Here is a 21,001-nt window from a genome sequence, read left to right as displayed (position 1 = left end):
TTGCAGCCCTTGGAGCTATGCTCATTTAGAGCAGGGTTCATTTCAGTCTTCTCTGGGAACTATTTTCAGCAACAACCTGCTAGTTTTAAACAGTCTCTGCTTTGTTTTAAGTATAATCCTGTTACTTTAAACACTAGCACGTCATGCAAGAATTACATTTGAAAACAAGAAATTTATCTATAAGTGGTATGTAATAAGGGCAGGGGAGATAAAAACAAAGGATGTTTCCTGCACTCTTCCTACACAATTTGTATTCTTTAAATGCTCAACCCATTCACTCTTTTTCCTGTTTGTAAGGTGAAGAAGGGATGAATTAATCAGCATTTAATTGGCTGAAGGATGTATCAGCAGGTCTCTAAACTCTTAACACACCTGTGTTGTATACAAAGCATGTTAATTTTAAGAAAACCCAGTGAGGCACAGTCTCTAGAATCCACTCTTTTAATTTCAGTTAAGAACTTCCTGCAGAGCATACTCAAAATCTAGCAAAGGGTTTGAACCTGGTACGTCTGCATCCTATATGCTTGCTCTAAAACCATTCACTCACTAATTACCATCTTTTGAAGAAAGCTGAAATACAATTTTAAGTACTCTCAAAGGTTCAGAACTTTATTCCACCTCTAAAAAAATAAAGGTTGAAACTACACCTATTCAAATCCTTACCAAATCTTTCACTGGGAGAACAGCTGAGGTTGCGACTCTATCCCAGCTGAGTACAAAAAGAAGATGGAGAAAGCACAGCTTAGCTACATTTTTGGAGTTGGTCCTCTCAACAACTCAAAGCCTGCTAGCACTTCACTGGCCAATGAGTAAAGAAATGGCCATGTATAAAGCCAAAAAGCACAGGAAGGTTCAACCTATAGGCAACACATAACACCAGCTTAACATACCACCACCATTTGCATGTAGTAACTTTATTGGAAAAAGAAAAATAGGTTTTTTCTTATATCCTGTGATTTAGCTACTGAATCCTGTACTTACTAAATTGGAAATTCACATCAGCAATTAACAGGGGGAAAAAAAAAAAAAAAAAAGAGTCAAATCACAGCTTGTGCTGTGTGTAGATGACTAATTCCATGTCATCATGGGGCAGCTGCTGCAGTGTCACTCTGGAGTATAATTACAGGCACCGATTTGCCTTTACTCAGCAGCAGGTGGTGATAGCATTTTGTAAACACTGCAACCAAACAATTTAATTTGCAAGGTATTCCCTCTGGAAGCTTTGTAAATTGGGTTTAACCTGCACAGAAAAGCAGTTAGGAATCAGAAATTGAAGTTAATCCCAAGCAGATATTTATTGTGCTGCTCAGCTTCAGGCATCCTGATTGGGAGTAGCAGAAACTACAGAACTTCCCCAGGGGCTGTTTATTCCTTTCTTCAGTCTTCTTTGAGATTTACACTTTTCTTGGCCAAGGAATTTTCATACACCTCCCAATGCCAGGCTCCAGCCTTCACAGTCCTTGTAAATTACTATCCTTCAGAAGCTGGTCATAAGCAGTCATTTAAAAATGAAGAACAAAACAAGAAACAAACAAAAAAAAAAATCAAATAATGCTGGGCAAAAGTTTTAGACCACAGAAGGCATCATAATAAAGCATTCAGTGTCTTACTTCTTGTCTAAACTGAGTTCTATCAGTACAGCCAGTCTTACATCCAGTAAAAAGCACACGTCTGAAATACCTTCTGTCAAAAGAGTGGGAGGCCAAGAAAGGCTTCAAGCTGGACAATAACGGGAATGTTTACCTTAAAGACTTTTTCAGTCAAGGATCCGATGGGAAGATTGCATAACCAATTTGCTTTCTAAAATGATTGGTGGCTCTGAAATGAGGAGATCCTCCTCACCTAATGAAGGGTTCTGCTCAGTGTTCACAAAGTTAGGAATGTTAAATTTTGTAAGACAATGTAGGTCTTCCTCAAACACTCCACAGCTTCTGGGAACCTCCTGGAAGTGGGTATTACTCTCCGGACTTGGACCTTTCTGACTGTCTTTTGCTTTGTTCATATGGTCCACTTCATTAATATGGAAATGGAAAAGTGACTGGGATTCTTCAGCCATTTGATGAGAAAAATCTCTCTCAGACTCCAAAGGTCTCCCAAAATCCGCCACAAAGCTGTTCATACGGAATCTTTTTTCAGAAGGTTCTGCATTGCTATGGAGGGAAAAGAAAAATACAGTAAAAAATACAGTAAAAGTGGAACTATTTGTGTTCTTATCAACAAGCTTTTTTTCAGCAACCATTATGATCAGGAGAAAAGGAAACCCTACCGTTTATCTACCACAGACCTGTAAGCCAGCACTATTTATTATTTTCTGCTGAACAATTGTAAGTCTTCATTTGTCATGATAATTTTCCATGGAAATAAGTTAATGCCAGCACTCTTAAATGGCACTTCTAGTAATCAGTATACTGTAATAATCATCTTACTGAACGGGTTTAGAAATACTCTTGATTTCAAGTAGTATCAAGTAGTAACAATTTTTTTAAATGGCTTACAAGAACAGTTTGAGAGAAGTCCTTGATAGACAAAATGTTCCTGAGGCACAGCCAGCTCTGCTCTTGCTAAAGGCATTGAGTGCTTGGTTGTCCAGACATCAAACCATCTTTTCCACTGACTTCAATCAATGACATTCAGATTTCCAAATTAGGAGAGCTGGAACTAAAGACTGCTTTAAAGGCTGGAAGTCTTAACAGTCCAGGCAGCCCAGGAAGGATAGTTTAACATCTTTTTTGGCAGTTTTCTCTATAAATCTTATCTCAAACCAGCACCAATCTGCATGGACTTGTGCAAGAGCCATTTGGAGCTGAGAAAAGATTCATTCTTTGTCAGGCTGAATTTATATGCTGTAATCACAAAACGTAGGTTATTTGCATCTGAAAAGCAGTGGAGGTATTCAGAGAAAGAGCAATGAAAATCTAAACATGTTCCTAGAATATGGATTTTGTTAGGAATTAATAAACCATACTGTTTACATCTGAAGATGTAGTAAATGACACTGGAGTCAGATAATTGGACACCTAAAGGTCCACCCAGCACTTAAGAGTTTTTCAGTCTAATTGTAGTTCCTCAAGCCTGCAGTAGGAGATTAAGTGCCCACAAGCTTTTGAAAGCCTCAGATGACACCTTCAGAAATCTACCCACTAAAACTTTCAAGTTCACAGGATACCTACCATTAGTCTTTCAGGTGCAGTTAATCTTCCCTTCTTCCCTTCTTCTCAAAAGCTAATTTACTTCCATTACATGAAGGGAGCATTCTGTCCTAACATCACTTCCACTAGCCTAGAAATCAAAGCAGTTCTCTAGTTTGTCAAGACTGTATTGGCTCATTCTGCATTTCAAAGTGAACCAGGTAGAAGAATAACATTTAAATTGATGTAAGACTGACAGGTAACTAACTACTAATCTACTGTATACACAGCAGGGGGCAAACAGCCTGGAATAATTCTGAACTGAGATTTATGTATTTATAATGCAGTGAAAAGCTCCACTTTAAGTTTCATATATCGTTTGGCAAGTCTGTCCCAAGAGTTTCTAGGTAGCGTTATGTCACAGACAGTGGATGTGGCAAATAAGCACAGAAAGAAGAACAAGCACTGTAAGGCCAGGAAGAAGTTGATGCCTTTTCCTGGTCTTAAAATCAAGAGTCATACATGGTTAGAAGGGGAAAAGGGATTTTACCTTGGTATTTCTTTTAAGGATCCTTAGGTGTACACGTCCAGGTCACATGCATCGAGATGCACCCTGCCGAGTTTATCTCTGTGTCCCCCCCCCAACATTGGGTATAACATTATAGGCTTTACTAATTAGCATATCTATCAAAGATTCCCCAATGAGAGGTTCAAGTGAGCCCCCCTCCCCAAGGAACCTTCCCCTGGATGGTTCTATCTTGGTTTACAGAATGTATTCTGGAGAGGACCTTGGGGTCTGGGGCACACTGATCCCTGGCTACGAAGCTTCTAAAATGTTTAGTCTCTTAGCTTGACAAACAAGTTCAAGAATGTAGGCAAAAAGCATTAGGAATACAGAAGTTTTAAAAAGGTATAACAGGGGTATAAAAGAAAAGGCAAAAATCTTCATGGCATCAAAGTGACTGCAGAAGAAAGCTTAAAACACATCCTCTAGAGGAGTAGAATTACTGCATAGACGTGGCAAGTGCTTCATAATCCAGTGAGCTGTGAAGGAGCAAAGGCTGATCATGCAGAGGGGCACACGAGACTGGCAGTGGCCACCTAATCTTAATGGACAAATAGAAGATGCAAATAAATTTTACAGTGACCCGAATGTTGAGGACATATGATGAAGCATAATCCTATGTTCATGAGCAGGGAACACACAATCTAATATACAGTGATATTTTTGGATTGTGAAATTCACAAACACCATCTTTGTATTTTGGAGAGGAATTTTGTTTTCTTAAAACTAGAGTATAAACTTGCATAGTCTTGCTCATTACAATACTCAAGAACACCTCAGCAGGTATCTTTTCAGAACACTCAAAAAAAGTAGCCTCAAAGATCCCAGTTTTACTTAACCAAGGTCAACTGACTTCTAAAAAAAAAAAAAAAATCAGTTATTTAATGTTTACTGCTTTAAGATCACATCAGCCAATATTTTGTACAGATAGGTTGCATGAACTCTTGCATTTGTTGCACAAATGAGCTCTTAAAGACATTTTCAAATGCAGAAGCAAATATAGCATGCTTTCCTCTCCTGAATGATGAACGAGAGCGTTTTTTGGACAGAAATTCAGAGATTGCCAACAGTTTTTTTTTGGTTGCACAAGCTAATATATATGCAAGCAAACAAAGGAGAAATGCAGCAGACATAATTTCTGTAGCTGATTAAATTTCTGCCTGTCCCTATCCATATCCTGACCCTTCTGGTCTGAGAACGTACCTAACTCTGAACATCTTGTGTAATTTTGAAAACTACATCCTATCACGCCCCTTTATACTGAGCCAAGAAAAGCATACTACTAGAAAAAAATCAGACTATTCTACGTTGGATCCATCCATCTGAGCCCAGTTACACTTAATCTCTCACATTAATGGTACTTTAAAGAACAGCCAAAGAGCCTTACTGAAGTTGGAGACTTCAGAGACTTCATCCATCAATCAAGCTGGCTTTCTCCCAAGACCTAGGAATCCCATTAACATCTATTTCTAAAGGAGGTCTCAAGACAGCCCACTAATGAAACGCCAAGTCATGAAGAGTCCAGTCAGGTATAAAAATAGAAGATGCAGGCAAACCAAAACCAGTCTGCTCTGGCTTTACAGGAAGCTATTGTCCAGTTTTTATATACATGTAAAAAAGTAAGAGGACACAACTGTATTCACTGCACTTAGTGTATCCCTGGAGGATCCATGTTCAGTACCATGCACATTTCGTAACCAAATGGCAAAAAAATAGTGCACAGATTTGTTAAAGGTGCCAACTCAGCATGCATAGCAAGTGGGCAAGCACTCAGGCACACAGCTCCCAAAGCTGCGAAGAGGTTTATAGCAAATACAGAAAGGAATAATTGGTCTCTTTCCAGCAACTAAAGAAAAATTACATTAAGGTTTAGGACAGAAGGGACTTCTGGAGGTCTCAAGCCTAATGATGAAGGCAAGGGCAACTCTGCATTCTGATGTGGATGTAGAAGTTGACCAAAGGTGGACATTTCACAAACTCTCTAGGACAATGTTCTGAGAAAATTGGTGAAAAAGGCAGAAAAAAGTGGGAGATATCAAGCAGGCCTCTGCTACCTGAAAGGAAATTTTTACAAGCGTAAAAATTTTTGACAAATAGCCATATGAAATTCTCTCTATATATGTAATTTTTACTTTTTCCCCTTTCAAATTATCCACATGGGATCCAGCCTCATGCTCAGCTAATAAATTAGGTCTTTGTGAAAAAGAGGCAGCACACCAAAAATTACAGGGATTTAAAATCTGTTCGGGGGAAATGTCTGGCTACTTCTTAACAGTCTGTAGGGGAAGCAAAACTACCAGTAAGTCAGTTCTGGTAAGCTGGATTCTTTTGCCACTATTTGCTTCTTTAGGATCACAGAAGAGACTCAAGACATACATCTGACCCTGTCTCTAGAGTTGCGCTATTACAAGGAGTTTCAGAGCCACTTTACATGTGATTAAATAGCAAAGGGACTCCAGGAGGCAGAGATAGGCTGCTTTAGGAAGCGATAAGCACCAGCAATTGCCTTTTACAATCAGCTTCTCATCACTGCTACCTGCCTGCAAGCAATCTCACGCTCCAGAGAGGCTTTTTATTTCCACTTTATGGCACAGAAGCCTGAGAGGAGATGTGGGTTCAAACTTTCTCAGAGGAAGGGACACTGACAGCCTGTGTCCCATGCAAATGCAGATAGAGCATTGAGGCAAGGCATGGTCTGCACATATTTATCAGCCAGAAAGAATAAAAAATAGAGGACTTTCAAGGGACCCTGGCTTTAGAGAAATGTCGAGCTGATCTGTACTTCAGCATCTATTGCAATTTCTCAGCAGAAACTAAGACACTCTGAGACCTCGGGGGTTAAGGGAAGATTTTGCAAATACTACCCTTATCTGTCTTTTGGAGTTGAACACACAAACATTTGGAAACCAGCCAGGCTTCAGCTTCCTTAATTCAACAGCTGCACTGCATTTTATTTGTATATACTCTGTTGATATTCACACTTTCACTCCATGAAAACTTGAGCCTACCTAGAACCATCCCACCCGTTGCCAAAACAGTAATCTAAAGGCACCTGTTTGGCAGCCTACCCAAAACATCCTTTCAGAATGAAAATGCTAAAATTACTTGAAATGAAGACAGACTGCAGTGTTTCATAAGAACAGACCAGACTAAGATGAGGCTGAGCCAGTACAATGTCAGCACTCTCACTGCTTGTTTGGGGGCTGCATAGTAGGCTGCATTTCTTATTCCCGTTTTCAGACTCACTCTTGATGTGGTGCTCCTGTCTTCGTCAGCAGGGTCAGGACAAAAAACATGAAGATGACAAAAACTGCAAGACCAACCCAAAATCCAATCACAATGGAATCTGGTGGGGAAAAAAAAGAGAAAAAAGATGATCAATATTTTACTTGCACTTGCAAAAAGTTGCCTTCCACACGCAGCATGAGTGCAAACCCAAAACAATTTGCAGCTTGTTTCTGGGTGACAAAGAGAAAGGATAATCAAATTTATCTTCATGTATTTTTAAACAGAAAGCTGCCATTGAAAATCGCATTTTAAGACCAAATTTTACTGATATCTAGAAAAACCAGACAGTAGATAAAAGAGGGAAGACAATTCTCTTGGCTAGTAAAGTAAGAGGAGATCCCTATATGATGCCAGGCCCATTTCCAAGCATTGCTGTGGAAAAAACTTCAGTGCTAGAACTAGGAAGAGAGGATTATTTATTTTCCACATAATCCTCTGTCTCTGTAGAACTGGACTCCTGCTATTTTAAGTTATTTCTGCCCCAGACCATTAAGTTTCTGGATTTAAATGGATTTCTTTGATGCAATATGTTTAGGAAGACCTTTTAGTGGCAAGACAGAGCGTTCTGCAAGAAACAGGACCACAGATAAAAAACTATTTGCTGCTTCACTAAATATCAATAACCAACAGATACAAGATGTTTTTGAATAATTTTCAATTTGGGTTTCCAACTTAAGTACAGACAGCCACAATACAATGTCAGAGGAGCGCAACAGATTTGGGCAAAAAAAGTCAACCAACCAGTTAATCAATAGAAAAACATCAGTGCAATAACCAAATATAGCAGTCATTGGGAAGAGCATGGGTTTCTACCTGTGTGCATAAACTGTGCCTACTGTTTCCAGGAACTTGATTTAGAGGGGTTCAAGTGGGACAAACATATTTCCAGACAACAATCAACTGATTAGCATGGACCAAAGTTACAGAGCACCAACACACAATATCACCTGGTCCAGGACCCATCAGCACACAGGTATTTTTTCACATCATTTCAGTTAGTTATTCTTTGCTTATGCAAGTATTCAAAACTTCCACTATAGAAGTTCAAAAACATTACATACAAATGTGCAAGAGGGAAGGCTTGGTCAGGACAGGAGTCCTTTCTACCCTTAACCTCTCACACAGCCACTACCAAACCTCAGAGATCCTCACTGGCTGTAATGTGTGACCCAGTGCAGCAGGCACAGCACAGAACCGCTGAATTTCCTACAGGGCTAACTAAAGACACTGAAAAAAAAGGAATCAGCTATCCTGCCTGGTGCTTGACCCCAGCTGTTAATCATGCTCCCACTGTGAAATATCTGAATATCTTTCCATGCTGAAAGGCAGATGTGGAAACTGGTAATCAGCTCAAACCATTCTCTCTTTAGCTGCAAAGTCAAAATGCCTGCTGCAACTTGAGATTTTCTCCCTGTGAAAATACTTTATCACAATGAAGTTCCTCCATAATCCCTTTCTCAGGTAAACTAAGGAGGTTAAGTTTCCAGTCTCCCACTGCAATATTTATTCCATCTCTCCTGTGCCATATCCTCCCCTCTCAACACCCTGTGTAAAATAACTGGAATGTGGTTTGAGCATAGGTCTCTGTGATGGAGGGGGAGGAGTTTTTAATACTCCTTTCTGCTTAAAGCATTCTGCCACGAGTTTATTTCTGTAATTCCATATATTATGTGCCCTAAATTACTTTCAGAATCATTCTGTAAGCACAGCCTGTATTACGTGGTTCAAGATACACCTTATGGTTGACCTTCTAATACGCAATAGCTCATCCTGCTGGACTTCGTAGTACCTGCAGATTTCATCTAAGAAGAAATAATCCCTTTAAAAAATTTACCACTTAGCCATTTATAGCTACTAGTACCTTCCAATTAGTCAGACGTGCTTGGATGATATGCAGCTGCATTAACAACCAGAATGTAAAATACGTTTAATGTGACTAAAAGAGACACGCATAGATTATATCAATCAAGCTGAAAAACTTAACTAAAAGGAAACAAAAGAAAAAGAAAAAAAGAAAATCAAGGCTCTGATAAACTACTACTCCCCACAAAAATCACACCTGCTAGCACTGTGTGCTGAATAACAAGCCTGTTTTGTGGTTGGTTTGCTGTTCCTTCTCCCAACAGAATTCTTAAGTTTACTGAGCCTAACACTACACCTTCCTTGTTTTATTGTGCCTCCTGACACACTTCCAACCCTCCGCTGTATAAATTCCAACTCTCTGCTGTATAAATTACATTATTTGAATTTGTTTAAAATTCAAGCAGGTGACCTGAGTTCTCTTCAATATTTCATTTAGATCTCACTCACTTAAGTGGAAATTATTCAAACCTACTAAATTCTAAATATTTGTTTGAAATTAACAGTACATAACACAAATTTTGTTCAAAAAATACAGTATGAGGGACATTAATACTGCCCAAAGTTACAAATAGATAGTCATGGGATACTTTTACATTTTCAAGTTGCAGTTTCAGCCTTCCTTTTCTTCATAACACAGACTCATACTATCCTGGCAGCAGTTTTAACTCCTCTTATCATTCCTACCTATTTTGCCTCTCACTAACATTCCTGAGGCTTCCCCATTTTCAAAGGAACAAAAAGTGATTTTGTTCTTATCTCTGCCACTTACAAGTATCTTCTGGCTATCTTTGTCTATTTGCTTTCTAAAGCTTTAATGTACAAAATATCTGGTCCCTACTTTTCCAGATTTTTTGATTTCTAGTTCCTGCCTTCACTTTTCCTCCAGCAGAACATATTTTTTGCTTTTTTTTTTCCTTTTTTGCAGGCATATATTTGAAACATCACTGTGGCATCTTTTTTTTTTTTTTTAAGAAAACTATTTTTGTGTGGTAGATTATTTTGTCAATCCTTTTTCTCATGACTCACTTCGAATAAATTTTTCTCTGCTTTCAGAAAACAGGTTTCTGAATTCCTTTATATTTAAATCAAATCACCTAAACTGGAGTCCATTCCCTGTTGAACTCTTCAACATAAGTTACAGGCATTCATTGACACCTCTTCTTTGTAAGTATTCAAGGTCTTGCTCCTCATGTAACCCTTGTTTAATCTCCTCTCCTTCTCCTCAGTTTAGGATTTCGGAGAAGTTCATATCTGATCACATTGCCTCCACATTTCACAACAATCTCATCTCTGCTGGCAACAGCTGGAACAAGAACACACCATGTCAAGAAATATCATCCCAGACACAACACAGACTGTTCCTTTAGTAGATTAAACTCTGCCCTCTGGGCAATGCATGTAATAACAATGAATTAAACAGAGACAACTCTAATCTATCAGTTAAAACAAACAAACAAACAAAAACTAAAGAAAATCCACCACAACCAGAAGGGACTTCCTAGATCACTGATTCAAGTACTACTAATGACATTTTTCATCAAGTTCCATCTGAAAAGCACTTGTTACTTCTGTCCCATTCTCTAAGAGTTGTCCAGGACCTTCTGCTCTATGCACAGCACAGCCAGACAGGGAAGTTCAGCTGCCATGCTCAGCATGGCAGTCACTTCGATGGCAATCCAAGATCTGATTTGCAGCTGTGCCTTCTGCAATCCAGAGGCAGCTGTCATTTATACCTTTTGTCCCATCATGCTGTTTGAGAGGCCGAGCTGAAACGAAGGTGTGTACATAACATTTCAGCTGATCTTTGCAACCAGTAATCCTTGCTATCAGGTTTGACCTCTGATTAGGTGGAAGAATGGAAGATAAATTAAAAACATGATAAAAGCTAACCCACATTTTTCAAGTGCCTATAATTTGTAAAAATACAGACAGCAATCAGCAGATTTTTTGGAGGGAAAAAAATAAAAAGCAAATTCTACTCTATTTTTTTTCAGAAGTGTTAATAACTTCAGCAAGTTTGTTCTGTCCCTTGCAGAGCCTCCCCAAAAGCTGCTGTGTAGAAGCAAGGGAGACTCAGCCTTTCTGAGCTGCTGTTTGCCAGTGCAGGCACTACTTTTTCCCAATCTGAACGCTCATCGTGACAAATGAGACAGAAAGTATGTAATCCAACCTGGACCAGTGCTCCAGCACCGGATGGAGACCCTTCCCAAAAGCTTTGAAGACTGGGGATCAAATCCTTTCACTTTGTATCTAGCTCAGAAACAAAGAAACAGGATGGCTTCTTTTCTCTTCAGCAGTTCTTGCAAGACCCATCAGGCAATTGAGTTGGTTTCTGTTTTTTCTCCCCTCTTTTATTGTTCTCGCCTCACAATCATCTCCTCTAAAAGGAAAGATCATCAAATCCGTTGTCTAGTTTTTAGAAAAATGTTGGTCCAGCTGTATTAGCTTGTCCTAGTTACATTTTCTCCCAATTCCAATCCATATTTTTCATCTCTCTGGTCCTTATCCTTCATTTGTTGCTTCTACTGTAAAACAGCTCCAGTATTAACAGAATGCTGAATTTAGCACACTCCTCCTATGAAGAAAGTACCAATGGCAAGTTTGTTCAGAAGGAGGAAATTCTTCTCTTATTTTCAAACCTAAAATTTATTTTCTATCAGCAGAACCGAACACAAGTAACACAGAACTGAACAAGTAACCACTGCCTTTTTACCATTAATAGAAACAAATACAAACAAATAGAAACAAAAACAAAGAAACACTGATTGTACAAAGCAGTCACCAGAAGCAGCAGTATATCTGAACTTGTTGTTGATAATGTTTCCTGACAGTCAATTCGTCAGTGTTGACAAATTTCTACCACAGCCAATAAATCCATGGTTCTCTCATGCACAAGAAGAACAGCCACCAAAAGGATACAGAATAATAAACAATAATGAAGATCTAATAAATAGAGAGATACTGCTAATTGCAGAGAATCCTAGGAATTAGGAGAGAGGTCTTTTTGTACAATATTCAGTCTCAAGTGAAGAATAGAACACGTAGACAGGAAGCTCAGCCGCAATGAAGCATGTCTCTACTGAACTTACACTTATGAGCCTTCAGCCCTTCAAATGACACTGGTCCATACTCATAGTACTCATAGTCCCAGGTGTAATCCGAGTTAGACAAGGCCTGGTGGGAGGTTCTGTTAGAGATCAGCCTCAGGGCAGACATCTTGCACCTCAGCAAATACAGACCTGTGGATATGAAATGCATTAATGGAGACTACACCTAGCACTGCTTTTGGGCTTTTATTCTTTCTCATCTATTGGATCACCTCCTTGTCACTGTTCCAGGCAGCCACTGCCTCATCAGACAAGGCTATCACATCCCCTCCCATTCCTTCCCCTAATTATAGACTCAGACACTGGAGCCCAGTGAAAGGCAACCAAGATGTTTAGGGAGCTGAAGCACAGGAGGCACAAGAGCCTAAGGGTTTGTTCAGCCTGGAGAAGAGACAGCTCCAGGGAGGCCTTAGTGCTGTCTACACTTAGAGGGTGCAGATATGATGCTGGAGGTGCACAGGAAGAGGACAAGAAGCAATGGACAAAAATTGGGGAACAGGAAATTCAAATTAGATACAAGGAAATATTTACCTGATCTAGTCGAACATGCTTTGAGTAGGAGGTTGGACCAGATGACCACCAGGGGTCCCTTCCAACCTAAATTTCTCTATGCTGATAAACGGGCTCAATATGCCACTACAGAAGGAAAATAAAACAGGAGTGATTTCGCTCAAAGATAACAAAAACTGCAAAGCAACACTGAGCATCATGAAATTACCTTGATAGATATCTCTGTCATTACCACCATTCTGTGCCAGAGCTTTGCATCTTGCAGAGTAATTTTTTCAGAATATAAGACAGTTTTATGCACACCAAAAGAAAGCACATCTCTGCACAAAACGTCTGCTACAGTAGCTGGAGTCAGGAAATCCAAATTGTAACATATTACAAAATAGTTTTCGTGAAAGTAAGCTGAGCTTTGGGTAATTTTGCATTCAATTAAAATCCAGCAGGACTGGATAAGGCGTCAAGTGCTAGAAGGGCCATAGGCAAAGAACAAAAATCAGGCACAAAATAAGAAACACTTTCACTCAGGGAATATGAACAGCATTTCAAATTTGTGAAATAGTTCTTTCTGCAACTATTTTACCATTAACAAATGCTGGCAGTAATGCCTCAAAGCAATTTTAAATAAACAGTAGGCCTGAAAAAGTAAACTTCACTCTTAGTTACAATGTTCAGAATTTTAAACATACACCAAAAAACTTAACTGGCAAGTTATAAATCTTTTAAAACAAAATGGATCTATTTTTCAACCCAAACCCATTTAGCTTTCACAATGAGCAACCTAACAGCAGCAAAGGTGAGGGGGTGGGCTGGGGAGAGAAGTGACCAACCCCATTCTTGGGACAGGATAAGAAGCTTCACCACATTACCCTCACCCTCCCTTGGCCATTCAGAAAGCCTCCAGCATGAATAAATAGCCTGAAGCACAGTAGAGAAGGAAAAAAAAAACATGACCATAAATGGACAACCCAGCTCATGGCTGAGGATGTTTCCCATCTTGTACTTCCAGCCCTTTAAGAATGGACAGAGAGAAAGAGATAAGGCTAACTAAAAGTGCCTGTGTTGACAGTAAAGTTCCTCCTTGGCTTTTCCATTTCCTCAAATTAAAGAGAGAATGTCTAATTAAGCTTCAGACAGAAGTTTTCATATTTTTAATCAACTAAAGCCACTGCTGCCGAGGAGGAAGAAGTGGCAGAGAGAAAACCCTAGGATCCCTGTCCTAGTTTGCTCCCATCTCAGCTCTGTCAGCTGTTTATTACAAGACTTGGGGTTTCATTTTGTGACTGTGCTCCAGGAGACTACATGGTGCTACACAGGGTTCCTGCCATCCTTTTTCCCCCTTCTCCTCAATGTTTTTTTGGTAACATGTCTCTTGACAACATTTATTAGTCCTGCTTAAAGGTTGTTTTTCTCTTTTATAGCTTTCCAGAGAAGCCTTTCATTTAAATAGTCCACATATGGCATCACTAATGGCCATTGTCATCTCTGTCCATTTAGTATTGCAAAAAGAGCCGAAATCCACTTGCAGAAAACTTCAGAATGGGGTATAGGAGCCATCTGAAAAATGTTGTTTCTTCCACGTCAAGGGTTTCTTCCCACCCTCAAAGCAGATGGGATTCATTGGGCTGCATGCAGAGCTCTCTCCCAGTCTAGTCACTAGTGTCCATTTATGATTTATGGAGAGGATAGCCCCTTCCAGGACACAAGGATCTGTCCCAGTTTAGTATTAGGTTAGGATAGAAGCTCCAGCCTTTCACCACTGACTGCATGCATGTGGAGACTTTCTCTCACTGTAGACAAACCACTATCAGAGGGAGAGGTGCTAATGAAAAGATGAGTCACCAGCTCTCAGGCTAATCTGTGCTTTGAGGGACATAGAAAATATGCCTCTAAAACAACCAGTAGGGCTAAGCATAAGCACTGCTCCAAACCAACTTTCAGCTCACTTGTAAGCTTTTTCTGTCCAAATACCTCCAAAAACTCAGCCTCAAACACGCAAAAACCTTCTTTTCTACTTAAAAAGCCAGTCCAGCATGGTGGTACAAGGACCAGCATAGTGAAAGTAGTGACTATTTAGACCTTGCATCTCCTAAGGAAGAGCAAAGCAGGCTGAGCTGGCATGGTAGCAGCCTGTCAGGTGCATTTGCCTGGCCACAGCACATCATGCAGGGATTAAGGTAAGAGGTAAGCACTTCTAAGAAGGAATTCCTCCAGGAGATGCTCTCAAACGCTCTTTCTGTCAGACACGGAGAGCCATAATTCATCCCACAGCTCCAAAGCTTCACAGGGAGCTCCTCTAACTGACTTTGCTGAGGCTTTTTAAGGAAGGTACAGGAGCCTTTTGAGGCAAACATGAAAGCCTCTCTATTGATTTTGATGTGTATGGATGCAGACAGGCTTTCCTCACTCCAGCTCTCTTCTTCCAGGAGTTCCAAGTAAGTCAGGAACAAAAAGCTTCATTTTGATTATTGAAGAAAGGACTGTGTTCAGTGCTGGCAACCAGAAATTTAGGCAGGTCGGTATCCTGGAAACTAAAAAGAGCAAATGCTCAGGGCCTTCTTCTGGAGCACTGGGTTGCTCCCTGCAGATAAATGTAACCAGATGTTCCCCTTGAAGACCCAACTGCAACTCCTGGAGTTGAATTATACCTTCATGAGAACTTGTTTGTAACCTATGTGAAAGTCTGTAAGGTCTCAGCTGGCCTGACAGCTGCCAGTGGCACCTGAGCAAGCTAGCTTGGCTGTTGGGTTATGTTTGCATAAAATCCATGCCCTTGAGTGGCAGCAGCAGGACATCAAACACTGTGCAGCTGGGCTATTTTCTCCAATCTGGACATCAGTGATACATTGCACGAGGCTCTCAGCCACTTACCTTTCAAAATGAGTCACTGTTAAAGCAAAACTGAACGCACACCACATCTGCAACACAACTTCATGGCTTATACCACCACTGGAGCCACAAAGGCATATCTGGTTTTGTGTATGTCTGAAACTGTCCTTGTAAGCAGCAACAACTACCTCCGAAGCTGACCTGCATGCACAAAGAGAAAACCATGTGGATTGTTCATGCACTATTTGTTTCTGGAGCAATATGGTAGACACAAGGAGCTTGGTGAATTTTCAGTCAAGAACTACATCTGTTTTCCACATACTCCTATTCTGCTTAGTGCCACAGAATCTAAGCGCTCAGTGGTTTCTAAAAGAATAAATGATTAATCCAGTGTCCCAAACTCTGAAGATCCCAGAGCCAGACAGGTGAAAAGAGAAGGAACATTTCAAACTGTGAGACGTCCCAGCCTAAGAAAGCTTAGCACTACACCCTGGTACATCAGCTCCATCAGCTGGGCAGTACCATCAACCCAGAAGTTGTTGGCTATGAGAAGTTAACAACTCAGGCTGTTCCCACATCTTCTAAGTCCCCATAGCAGCACCAATATTTTGCATGAGGAAAGAGGGAGCCAGCCACCCCCACATTCCTTTTTACTCCATCCTAAAGACTAGGAGGTGAAGTCAGAGAAAAAAACAAATGAAAAAAACAAGCATAAACTTATTTACTCTGCTGCACTGCATCAGCTGAAAAGCAATATGGACCCCATCTTTCTGCAGCCCTGCCACATGGCTTTGAATAAGCTGTGCCACTCCCAAGCACAGACAGGAAAGTAGTCTGCAGGAAATACTTCACCTAACAGTTCTTGCTTCTTTCTAATTCTCGATATCCTAGATGGGCAGGGTTTGAGTTCAAATTTGTGGTCTTTTCAGGGGAATACCCAATCCCACCTGCAATAAAAGAGAGGAAAGCAGACAATAAAAATCAGTTAAATTTAACAAAAAAAAAAAAAAGAAGAAAAGAAAGAAAGATAGCTGAAAACTGATTTTAAAATTAAAAATCAATCATAAATGCCAACTCTGATAACTAGGTTTTTCCTTGGAGAGAAAAGAAAGTCCAATGTTAATCATGGTCATGTTTGTTACTGATGTTCACAAACAGCATTGTCTGAGCTGTTGCACTAAAGTAACAAGAATAACATTGGATTCATCACAAAAGGAATTTATAACAAAAGAAAGGAAAAAAGCTGGTTTAGTCATTGCTTAAGCTGTGAACTAAGGATGAGAGGTTACAGTTACAGACATCTTTGCCTCATGCCACCATATTACACATCATATAATATACATTTTATTATCCTTATAACTGTGCAATGCAAAATAGACTCCAAAAACAAACTACTTATACACCCCACACCATATATATAATTTGCATACTAATTGTATAGCTACTGTTTGTACCTAGTTAAAAAGCAATGACATTATGACTTGAAAGTAAAACTTTAAAAAGGCAAAAAAGGTTTGCCAACTATTTTCCTACAGGCAATAACAATATAAGCAGACAATAATGCCCACTTAGCAGTCCAACTCAGTAGGTGCCACCTGGAAGTTAAGGCAGAAGCCAATATGAAATGACACCATACACTGACAACTGTATAGTTCTAAAAATAAATAAAGCAAATCCTACAAGAGCACACTCACTAGCCTTGTCTGAGAAGACAGATGAGTTATACCTAACATGGTATCACAGAAGGCCTGCATTCCTCTTAAAAAGTTTCAGGCCCACACTGACGGTAAACGGACATGAATCAGTTAGTAGGGAGCTACTGGGACTTGTTCCCAAAACACACTGAAGCTGAGCTGAACTCCAGTACCAAAAGCTTTAGATATTACAGCCAGAACATACAGTCTGAAGAGACAGCATTATCTAAAAGTAATAAAGATTAGCTATAATTCCATTTATTTCTTGCATCTAGGGCAGGATTACCCAATCAGTACTGAGCCCATCTTCCTAAAAGCCAACCTCCTCTTAGATGTGCAGGTATGGCAGCTGCAAACCCAAGTTTCCTCAAGACCAACCAGACTAGAAGAAGCCCTATAAGTGAGCATTAAAGTACTGAGATTTTCAGTCCTATAATGTTATAAATGCTGACATCAATGCTATGTATACATATATTCAACACTTCCCCAAAGAAAGGCTGCTTTTCCCTCACCTATTTATAATATTGCCTATTTTAACCTTTCTCACTACAAATTTTTAACCTCTGGGGCTGATTTGTTCTAGAAAACCCTGAACTGAAAGAGCCCTGGCATATCTACTAATGAGGTAAGATTCAACTGTAAAGCAAGTTTTAGTAAATGTTTTTCTTTATTAGCTTTATTCTCACAGAAATCTCAGTGTTGAGATGAGGATGTTCTGAATTCTCTTCTAGCCCTGAAGTCTGTCATTCTGGCGCCTTATTCTGAGCAGAGAGAAAGGAAAGCTTCCTTCCTCCACTCTTACTGATCAGCACGCTGCAGGTTAACTGGAATGGCTCCATCAGAATATGACCTACCCTTAAGAGCTGCTTTTAAAACACCTTCTATTTGTGCTACCATGTAAGAACATATTAAAAAAAAAAAAAAAGCAGCTTCCACAGAAGAGACAGCAGAAACATTGCCATTTTTTTGTAACTAAAAGATGGCAATTCAATTTGAAAGCAAAAAAACCTCACTGAGAAATTATGTCAATGCATATGGTTACCTGACTAGACTGACTCAAATTGGCTGGGCTGCAAGCCATGAAGACACACTGGAAGCACAGTGTTCAGCGCAGCCAGAAAACACAACCAAATCCAAGAACAGAGGCACCCAGGTGTGTTTCAAATAACCACACCTAAACCAACCATTTGTAACAGGGGCAAGGCTGAAAGAGAGAACTACTCTTGTGTGATTGTTCCTGGGAAACTCAGCACTGATTTGCAGCTGAAATTACCTGGGCTCCCTTTGTGTCAGTGACCCGGGCCCGGCGATGCCCCGTGCCCGGCGATGCCCCGTGCCCCACAGCGGGGCTGCTGCTGCACAGGCGGCCTTACCAACCTGCAGTGTGCCAGGCTCCAGGTTTAAATGCAGGTGCTCGTAGGGTTGCACAGCCCAGAAAATGGATGAGTGTGTTCAGGCCTTGTTTCATAGCTCTGTGTCAGCTTTGCATCAGTGAAAAAGTCACCACAGAGCTGAGGCTGACAAGAAGAGTGGAAGCCAAAGACAATTTCCTCTCGCCCATTACAAAATAATTCTCTAATCTTCACACAGTGTTCATCTGGTCTGAAGCATGCTTCCCATAGCACCTCTTCACTTCTCAGTGGTTCTCCCTGCAGAAATGGTTCTGTTCCCAGCTTCTGCTGAAGCCAGAGCAAGATAAACCAGCTGGCAGGGATGAAAGAAACCCAAGCAAAATAGGTATGATAGAGCATTTATCAGAGCTACTCCCACACTTTGGTATCTCACAGCTGGGGTTTGACAATGCTATGGTGGAAAAATCTTCAGCTTGTGCTCTCACCCACACAGGGTCTGTAAGCCACAATCTCTCAGATGCAAAATAACACGTGAGCTTTTCAATTTGAATCACGTATTACATTTCCTCAGGAGCTAATAAAATAAAATTATAGAGATTTTCTTTAAAATTTCCACACCTATATGACAAATATATTCTCAACTTCTGTAGTTGTCCTACAACACAGTGCAGAAATATTGCCTTAATCGGTTCAGTGACAATTTTAAGCACTCACTGAAATGGAGCTGTTCATTCAGAGTCAAACTGGTCTGGGACTGTTTCAAACAAGAACTGAGGGATTTTTTTTCCCCGTCTTCAAATCTAAGTCTTCCCTCCAGCACTGTCGAGGAAGCAAACAATTTATTGTAGTGCCTCAAATACAAATTTCTCCTCATGTAAATCAGACAGCAGTACCCAACTCACAGGCACACATCTAAATTTTCCCATTCTTATCCCTACCATGTGTCTGTGTAACACCAGGCTATAAATAAGTAACTAGATGCCAAGAAAACATCACTAAACCTGTATAACCACAGCCCATTGCAGTGAGTACACAGAATAAAGCCTTAATTTATTTGTAATAAGATTTGCGGTATAATTTTGCCAGTAATAGCTGCTATTATAGGTTCACAGACTTTAAATTTGATTTAAATTGCTGAACAAGCTGCAAGAGTATCATCTGTGCTTCACTCTAAACCTTTACCATCACAAAGTCTACATGGACAACCAGGGCAAGAGTAGGCAGTAAGTTAATTTGTTCAGCTCTTAATATTGTGAGGTTCTTTTTCCTTAAAAAAAAAATAAAATTACTTGCAATAGCTTGATTTATTTTATACAAATTTGGTTGTGATTGATACAGCCAGAACATCTCATTATTTTTTACAAGAATGGAGCCAGGCTGTCCTCAGTCAGTGGAGACCTGCCATTCCCCTGGCATCTTTCCAGGCATTTACTCCTGTGATCAAAATTGTCTTGACTCTGACTGAGAATCTGAATAGAAAGCCACAAATGGAGAAGGAAAACAACCAGAATTGGAGACTGTTACCTGATTATCTCTAAGTAGAAACCAAAACATCTGTTTGTTTCCACAGCGATTACATACATCTGCACCCCTGTGTGCACAGCCTCCGGGAAGCTCAAATGAGAGGAACAAACCAAAATAGGGAGACACTCCAAGACAGAGCAGTGGGCTGGGAAACACACCTGGAAATAGAAGCACCTCAGTGCTCTCTCCAACAAGGTCCAACCAGCCCTGCTGAGGCAGTTTGAGGCAGCACTGCCACTGCTGTCCCATCTCTCTATGAGCTATGTGTGTCACAGGAGAAATGCCAAACCAGTGCTGTGTCTATGCCTCCAGTCACTGTCCAGCTTTATGTGCCAAACAAGGCTATACGACAGGATGAAAAGGCAAATGTCAGGGAACAGTGACTGCTCAGAGAGAAGTTTTGCAAGCTTATCATTGAGGTGATCATTTCCAGCAAAAATAAAAGAATGGCAGACAGCTCAGGAGAGGGACCTGAACTTACACACCAGTCACTGTCAACAGAGGCTGAGGCCAGAGGAAGAGACCACTGAGATGACAACTGTTTAAACTAGAGACTGTTAAGGGAGAAGGAAGGGAGGGAGGGGGCAGGGGGAAAGTATGAGTCAACAGGAGACTAGAAAGAGCACATGGAGAAAGAGAAGACGGCAAGACAGAACAGGAGAAGTAATCTAAGGCTGCATGGAGGAGATGTTCATCCCTTCAGTCTGAAAGCACAAAGGAAGAGAGATGTTACCTGGCGGGGAGAAAAAAAGGCAAAAAAACCCGACAACAAACACACAACAAACTTGTCGTGGCTTTCTTTTTTTCCCCGCACATTTTTTTTTGAAACATTTTTGATTCAATTGTTAAGTTCATTCAAATGCTCAGCAGTCAGTGCTTTTTAGCTGTTTTGCTTTTGAATGCAGAAGGAATCGCTCCGTTACAAATTCAGAAAGGAGACACAAGCTTTTCTACAGCTGGCATTCCCCACGTCACCCAAATAACAATGCCACTTCATGCATTTATTATTATTATTATTATTATTATTTAAAATAAAAGAAAAATTGGCGGAGCGCTTTGGATCTTAATGCTTGCGGGAGCCGCCTGGTCTCTGTTCCGAGCAGCCTCGGCCACCTGTTAACCTCAGGCTGAACTGCAGGCGCTC

The 21,001-nt window shown here is 40.3% G+C and overlaps 1 protein-coding gene across 5 annotated transcripts; it reads right to left on the bottom strand.

Moving 5' to 3' along the window:
* Positions 1–425: 425 nt before the first annotated feature.
* MRAP2 (melanocortin 2 receptor accessory protein 2) lies at positions 426–20,995 on the bottom strand. Of its 5 annotated transcripts, none has more exons than XM_008640227.2 (7): positions 19,048–20,995; positions 16,140–16,234; positions 15,330–15,488; positions 12,483–12,587; positions 11,934–12,083; positions 6,940–7,039; positions 426–2,150 (listed from the first exon to the last, which is right to left on the bottom strand). In XM_008640227.2, exons 5-7 carry the CDS (start codon positions 12,058–12,060, stop codon positions 1,757–1,759), a joined length of 621 nt encoding a protein of 206 aa, XP_008638449.1. In that variant the 5' UTR covers positions 12,061–12,083; positions 12,483–12,587; positions 15,330–15,488; positions 16,140–16,234; positions 19,048–20,995; the 3' UTR covers positions 426–1,756. The 5 variants fall into 5 exon arrangements, with proteins under 5 accessions (XP_008638449.1, XP_017598368.1, XP_017598369.1 ...); XM_017742879.1 differs by having other exon boundaries at positions 16,140–19,152; positions 19,858–20,995; XM_017742880.1 differs by having other exon boundaries at positions 19,858–20,995.
* Positions 20,996–21,001: the final 6 nt, after the last annotated feature.

The sequence above is a fragment of the Corvus brachyrhynchos genome, unplaced genomic scaffold, assembly GCF_000691975.1.
Source record: "Corvus brachyrhynchos isolate BGI_N302 unplaced genomic scaffold, ASM69197v1 scaffold87, whole genome shotgun sequence".
Classification (NCBI taxonomy): Eukaryota; Metazoa; Chordata; class Aves; order Passeriformes; family Corvidae; genus Corvus; species Corvus brachyrhynchos.
Note: the sequence above shows the minus strand (reverse complement) of the source record. Positions and strands in the feature narration are given on the sequence as shown.

What these genes read in the sequence shown, in the direction of transcription:
- MRAP2 (XM_008640226.2), bottom strand. Translation starts at nt 12,102, where the DNA reads ATGCATTTCATATCCACAGGTCTGTATTTGCTGAGGTGCAAGATGTCT. An exon ending in AGGGCTGAAGGCTCATAAGT is followed by an intron (nt 7,040 to 11,933) that starts GTAAGTTCAGTA and finishes TTTCCCCACCAG; the next exon opens with ATTCCATTGTGATTGGATTT. An exon ending in ACAGGAGCACCACATCAAGA is followed by an intron (nt 2,151 to 6,939) that starts GTGAGTCTGAAA and finishes TTCCCTCCATAG; the next exon opens with CAATGCAGAACCTTCTGAAA.